The 7,264-nt window shown below is 43.3% G+C and overlaps 1 protein-coding gene across 1 annotated transcript in view; it reads right to left on the reverse strand.

Annotated features, from left to right (window-relative positions):
• Positions 1–4,446: 4,446 nt before the first annotated feature.
• The window catches only part of LOC124881283 (DNA-directed RNA polymerase II subunit RPB1-like), a 4,370-nt gene continuing 1,552 nt past the window's right edge, over positions 4,447–7,264 (reverse strand). Inside the window, exons 2-5 of the mRNA XM_047386822.1 lie at positions 6,120–6,239; positions 5,821–6,009; positions 4,878–4,996; positions 4,447–4,797 (exon numbers count right to left, since the gene is read on the reverse strand). Coding sequence (XP_047242778.1) covers positions 4,771–4,797; positions 4,878–4,996; positions 5,821–6,009; positions 6,120–6,231 — 447 coding nt within the window. The 5' untranslated portion in view covers positions 6,232–6,239 and the 3' untranslated portion in view covers positions 4,447–4,770. The remainder of the gene's footprint in view (positions 4,798–4,877; positions 4,997–5,820; positions 6,010–6,119; positions 6,240–7,264) is intronic.

The following is a 7,264-nucleotide window of genomic DNA, read 5'->3' on the forward strand; positions in this document are numbered from 1 at the left end:
CATTTTCTGAGGTCGTTTCCATCATTTTCTGAGGTTGTTTCCATCATTTTCTGAGGTTGTTTCCATCATTTTCTGAGGTTGTTTCCATCATTTTCTGAGGTTGTTTCCATCATTTTTGAAGTTGTTTCCATCATTTTCTGAGGTTGTTTCCATCATTTTCTGAGGTTGTTTCCATCATTTTCTGAGGTTGTTTCCATCATTTTCTGAGGTTGTTTCCATCGTTTTCTGAGGTTGTTTCCATCATTTTCTGAGGTGGTTTCCATCGTTTTCTGGGGTTGTTTCCATCATTTTCTGAGGTTGTTTCCATCGTTTTCTGAGGTTGTTTCCATCATTTTCTGAGGTTGTTTCCATCATTTTCTGAGGTTGTTTCCATCGTTTTCTGAGGTTGTTTCCATCGTTTTCTGAGGTTGTTTCCATCGTTTTCTGGGGTTGTTTCCATCATTTTCTGAGGTGGTTTCCATCGTTTTCTGAGGTTGTTTCTATCATTTTCTGAGGTTGTTTCCATCATTTTCTGAGGTTGTTTCCATCATTTTCTGAGGTTGTTTCCATCGTTTTCTGAGGTTGTTTCCATCATTTTCTGAGGTTGTTTCCATCATTTTCTGAGGTTGTTTCCATCATTTTCTGAGGTTGTTTCCATCATTTTCTGAGGTTGTTTCCATCCTTTTCTGAGGTTGTTTCCATCATTTTCTGACGTTGTTTCCATCATTTTCTGAGGTTGTTTCCATCATTTTCTGAGGTTGTTTCCATCATTTTCTGAGGTTGTTTCCATCATTTTCTGAGGTTGTTTCCTTCATTTTCTGAGGTTGTTTCCATCGTTTTCTGAGGTTGTTTCCATCATTTTCAGACGTTGTTTTCATCATTTTCTGAGGTTGTTGCCATCATTTTCTGGGGTTGTTTCCATCATTTTCTGACGTTGTTTCCATCATTTTCTGACGTTGTTTCCATCATTTTCTGAGGTGGTTTCCATCATTTTCTGAGGTCGTTTCCATCATTTTCTGAGGTTGTTTCCATCATTTTCTGAGGTTGTTTCCATCATTTTCTGAGGTTGTTTCCATCATTTTCTGAGGTTGTTTCCATCATTTTCTGAGGTTGTTTCCATCATTTTCTGAGGTTGTTTCCATCATTTTCTGAGGTTGTTTCCATCATTTTCTGAGGTCGTTTCCATCGTTTTCTGAGGTTGTTTCCATTGTTTTCTGAGGTTGTTTCCATCGTTTTCTGAGGTTGTTGCCATCGTTTTCTGACGTTTCCATCCTTTTCTGACGTTGTTTCCATCATTTTCAGAGGAGCGAGAACGTTCTTCTTTTACTAATCCTGCAAAGCTTTCGCAAGGAATAGTGCTTTAAGAAGGAAAACATCTGAGGAGAGTGTGAGAGTTTTTAGCCAGCGTTATTTGAGAACGTATCATCAGGTTCACCCTGGAGGGAGATGGTCCTGCTGTGACTCATGTGGCAAAAACTGTTTTATCACTACATGACAAAAGCCTCACAGGTGAGAAGGAACACACCTGTCAAACATGTGGAAGGAGTTTCCTGACCAAGTTCTTCCTTGTCTACCATGAGAAGATCCATACTGGAGGAAAGCCATGCAAAGTGGTCATTCTGGGCTCACTGGTGTGAAACGTTTTCATAAACTGTTTCTCCTCAGAGATCATCTGGCATGTCCACCAGAGAAAAACCTCAGTGTGGGAAACGCTTGGAATCAAAGGTCCACCTGAACACCAAACGGATCTACTCTGGGAATAACTCCCACAGCTGATCATAAACTTCTTCTTCTCCAACTTGGACTTTTTATGTTTTTGTTATTTTTATTAGAATTGTGCTGATGAACATGTACATGAAAATGAAGGTGGAGTAGATTCTTTTTCCCTGGTTTAAAACACCAGACCTAAAATGTTTTACAGCCATGTCAAAGTGGATATTTTTCTATTTTAATATCAGTTTATTCTATTTTATTTTTACTGTGATGTTTTTATTCTTCCTCTAAGTGTTGGAAGTTACTGTAAGACGTCTGTTTTATTATCCAGATGTTGATCAAGTTTAGAGGAGATATTGAACATCATCAGGTCTAGATGGTCTGGATGGTGGGTCTTCTGAAGGTACCAGGAACTGTCAAGAGTGAACATCACAAGGACTTGGACCTTCAGCTTGATTCTGGTTGAGGAGACAGATGATTATCTCCTTAAAGTGTGATGATTTGCTCTATGGATGTGAAAATATTTCTTTTTATCTTTTGAGAATAAAATCTATTTCAGGACCAACTTCGACTCTTTTTGTGTTTCTAATAAAGTAAAATATAAATGTCTAAAGAAGAGCAGAGATTTAAGACATTAGGACGATGATCTGCAGATGGTGCTGATGGATCTCAAATCAACAGAAATATACAAGCTGTTTTAGACAAACTGACGTTGAGCTTTCAGGCACTTTGAACTGAGCTCTGAAACGAGCTCTAGATCTCATTCTGGGTCATGCTCTGGGTCAAACTCTAGATCTCATTCTGGATCAAGCTCTGCAACAAGCTCTAGATCATGCTGCGTGCTTGCTAACGACATCCTAGACATTCATATTCAGAGTAAAACCTGTAACCGGGGCAGTCTGTTGTTCACATTTGGAGAAACTCATGTTTAGATGCATTCGTATGCAGAGGTTCTACTGAATCCTTGTCAGAACCATGGATCTGCTCCATCTGTGCCCAGTGTTCCAGCTCCATGTTCAAACTGCAGAATCATTCAGGATAAGGGACGATAGCTGATTTCAGATGGGGCAGACATGCTGGAAAAGGCTGAATTAATCAAATCTGTCCATTTTATTGAGTTAAAAAGATTTGGAGCAAAGACGGGAGGGACCAGAGGGACCATTCTGGACAAATGGTTCTGCCTAAACCCGGAATGTCCACTGGAGTTCTCGCTCCCTGTAATTATTGGTCCTACAGTAGAGTCCAGCCAAATGTTTTGACTTTAAAACAGGTTTTGCTTTGAGAAACTTCCCAGCATACCAGGAAGCCTGATTACTGTCAGAATCATGAAGCTCGTGGACCAGATAGATTCTGTAGATCACAGGGAGTCTCCTGGTGACCAAAGCCTCCAGTTTAAACTGAAACTCCTGAATCCTGTAGATGGAGAGTTGGATGCACTGCAAACACACACTGTGGTTTTAACCAGAGAAGCATCATTTTAATGTTTATGCAATGTTGTTGATTTGGTTCTGATGTCAATCAGAACATTTAGTTTAACAGTAAAAACTGTTTATTTTCATTTTGCCTCATTTAAACTCAAACTTTTCATATTTCTGATGCTTTCTTTCTCTAATTAGGTCTCATTTCCTGTATTTCATTGATGGGTCAGTTGTTTCAGCTGCTATAGTTTCTCAGTTACCGTAGGCAACCAGCAGCCGAGATTATCTGCAGCGCCTCCCTGTGGAACCATCAGGTAACAACCATGAAAGCAGGTGTGCCTACAGTGGGACCTCTGGTGGAAACAGAGCAGAAATGACCAGATTGAGGCATCAGGTCTTCAACCCTGAAGAGTTCTTCTTTCTGGGTCTTTGTGTTCTTGTTAGTGGCTCAATGAAATAGAAAATGTCTCATCCAAGAACCACCTGGGTGGTTCTGCATCTGATGCTAAAGGTCTCGCCCCCTCTCCTGTGATTAAAGCCCGGTGGACCTGAAACTCGGAACAAACTATCCTTGGACCAAGTTGATCATAGCACAGCAGTCGATTGTCAGAATATTGAGAAAGGCTGAAGTTCAAAATGCACAAAGTTAATTAGGAATATCTCTAGCATTGTCCACTGACACCGTTAGTGGAAACCAGAACAATGTGAGCGGGTCAGCAGAACCGCTGTGATTAAACAGCTTTTAGAGGTTTGCTTCTGTAGATCTGACCAGTTCAGATTAAATATTTTCTTCTGCTAACCTTTCCCTCTGTGGAGCAGCATTATCTGTATCTAGTGGTGACACCTACTGTTTGGGAAGAGAACTGCAGCAATGGTTGCAAAATAAACAGTGACCTCTTCAGGTCGGTGCAGTTTGCTCCACCCTGATATCTGGACCAGCGGATGTTCCTGAAGGAACACCTGAAGGAACACCTCGTTGTTTGACTGAGACAGAAATGCACGACTAATCACTGAGCGGTTTTACCTGCAGTGTTCTGGGTTAACGCAACGTGTTCTGGTATTAGTCTTAGATTCTTTTAGTCAGGAACCAGCTCAGTGTCTAGAACATGCTCAGTGTCCAGAACCTGTTCAGATTCTGGAACCTCTTCAGTGTCCAAAACCTGTTCATATTCTGGAACCTGCTCAGAATCTGGACCCATCCTTCCTTGTCGAGACATCCTCTCCTTACATGCTGAGTTCTGATCCCACCTGGGCAGAGGACCTTCTCAGATGAACAGTAGAACCTTGATGACAACCTTTCAGATGTCGCCTCTGTAGTTAAAATGAAACATCATAATCTCTGTTTAGATTTTATTTCTACACATTTCCATCACAGCAAAGTTTATCTGAAATTAACAAGTTGATGTTTGAAATTAAAGGTTCTGATCTTCCTCCCTTCAGAACAAAAAGATCTGCAGGTCTTTTGCAGAACTGGAGGGGCGGGGCTTCTAAACAGGAGGCGGGGCTTTCATGGGCCTTCTTTCTCTCATGCTTTGTGGCACCAGAGGTTCAGTTTTTCGGCTCATCTTGTTCATTTTGAGAAGATGTGGAGGTAGAATCAGAGTCGGAGGCGTTTTGATGAGGCACTGGTCAAAATACGAGAAGCCCTCCTATTGGCTGGCTAAGCTTCAGGGGAGGAGCCAGACACCTGGAGAAATAAAGTGAAGGAGAATGAAAGAGGACAGAGACACAGAGAGTAAATCTTACACTAGATGTGACCAGGCTGACCTGTCGTCCTCGTCCGGAAAAGACTGTGGTCAGTCCTTTTCTTTGAGGAACGTGTCTGAGAGGTTGTGTCCTGGCTGTCTTCAGCTCTGACAGGAGTTCAGGACTGGACAGAGACAGAGCTGGATACAAATGAACAGATCAGAGTCACACATCCACTCCAGTTATCCAACTGAATAATCCATGATGTGGTCTGTAGAAGCAGAGATGACTGTGGAGCTCAGTCTGCTGGTCATGAATGGTTTAATATGAGAACAACAAGGCTAGGCCACCACCACACCTGTACCAGTCCCCATCAGGAAAACAGATCTTATCATCACAAAACAAACCTGGCCTCCATTCTGACCAAAGATCATTCTCCTCTCTGTTCAGGTGGGCCAGGCGGTTCTGAGTGCATAATTGCGCACAATGAAGGCCTAGTCTGAAGTTGTTCTGAGAGCAAATGCTTCATGTCTGTGGTCCGGACGGACCCAGCAAGGCATAGACCACATCCTGCTTCAGCTTTAACCCACTAGCTTTAGCCTCAAAGGGTGAAGCCAATAAGAAGTAGAACTTTGGTTCCGTATTTTAACCCCAGATTCTACTATAGGTGCAGCCCTTTAAGCTCTGGACCTCACTGGTTCCCAAAGGTTGAAGATTGGAGCCGAACACCCGTTCTGAGGGCAACTCATACAGACCGGATGAGGCCCATCCAGCAGGTGGGGGAGGACTAAAGATTTCAGGGATAAACCCACCAGTAAAGATCTGTGTCTATAATCAGAATCTGGGTAACGAGACGTAACCTGGAGTCTAATGTGAGACTGAAATATTTCAGCTGGTGATCCCAGCAACTGATCCGGTCCAGCAGATTTACTGCAGCGAGTTCTGGTTCTGTCAACCTGTTACTGACTGCTGCAGTCCAGCATGGGGAGCTGCAGTCCCAGGTAAGTTAAATCTCTAAACTCACCTGGTACACGGTCTGGCTGCCCAGGGGAGGATCTCCAGGGGGTGGAAGGAGAGACGGAGGGAGTCGGGCTGAAGGGGGAGACCTGAGGGGAGGAGGGGCTGAGGGGGGATGCCTGTGAAGATGAGGAGGTAGAGGAGGGGGAGGAGATCCCATTGACGTTGCTGCGAGACTCCAATCTTCTCAGACGTTCTAGAAGGAAGAAGATGAAGAGCAGTTAGATCAGATTGTGCATCTCCAGACTAGAGCCCTCATGTTCTGGTCCTGAGGGTTCTGCCGAGTGATCCAGCTCAGGTTCTCACCTTTTAGGAACTCCTCCTGCACTTGTGGACTCTGGATGGAGAAACGTTCAGCTGATGAAGAGGAGAGAGATGTGGGCGTCACTGAGGGGGACGTTCCTGATAAAGACCTCATGATGACATCTATAGAAAGATTTCATTATGAGGAGAACCTGAAGAACCATCAGCTTCATCCATCAGTCTGAACACACCAGCCTTTGAATAAGCAGAAAGCTGCCAGACTGTGATTGGTTGAGGTCAAAATCAGGGTCAAACTTGTATTGGAAGGTCCTCCAGAATCATCAGGGCTGCAGGTAAGAAACAACCCCAGGAACCAGTCAGCAGATCCAGGGTCAGGTTCTGGTCTCTGGCAGGTGGAGGTTAAAGTACCCTGAAAGGTCGCAGGTCCTTTCTCCCCTTCATACGGCTGTTGTTTCATGTCCAGATTTATTATTACTATAAAAGATCCCGTCTATCTGGGTTTCTGTATCTGCTTCAGTACCAGCTGGAAGGACCTCTGGTTCTATGGCTCCAATAAATGTTAGCATCCATCAGGATGTCCCTCAGGGGTTCTGTGGTCTGATCAGGACCTACTGGTCTGGAGCAGAATACATGGAAACATGATCCAAAGTTTTCAGAAAATAAATGATGTAAAAGATTTCAGCGTTTTATGACTATTTATCTTCATCATTGATCAGAAACACCCAACAGCTGAGATAAAAGAGCTGATAACCAATGGTTAAAGTACAACATGCTGTTTCCAGGCAGAAAATGGAAGCAGGAGGGGAGGAAATGGGACCATGGTTCTGAACTGGAGGTACAAACCGACCCAGAACCACTAAAACACCCAGGAACCTTAGATAAGGAGGACATGATATGGATCATAAAGCCGTTATGAAGAAGAAATGAATCCAACCAACCAACCAGGAAGTGGACCCAGAAATGAAAACTATTCAAACTGCAACCTGAGAACCAGCAGGAAGGCAGAACAAATATAACCAGTGATAAATGTCTGTGAAGACAAACCAACGGATTCACTGAACGATGGTGAGATCTTCTCAAACCGGATCCGGATCCATCTCATTAAAATACTTAATTCAGGTACCGTGGTCCTAAAGAAACAAACCATCTACAGAGTCGGGCAGAATTGTCCGATTCTCCAAGACCAG

Source organism: Girardinichthys multiradiatus, chromosome 14, assembly GCF_021462225.1.
Source record: "Girardinichthys multiradiatus isolate DD_20200921_A chromosome 14, DD_fGirMul_XY1, whole genome shotgun sequence".
NCBI classification, from domain to species: domain Eukaryota; kingdom Metazoa; phylum Chordata; class Actinopteri; order Cyprinodontiformes; family Goodeidae; genus Girardinichthys; species Girardinichthys multiradiatus.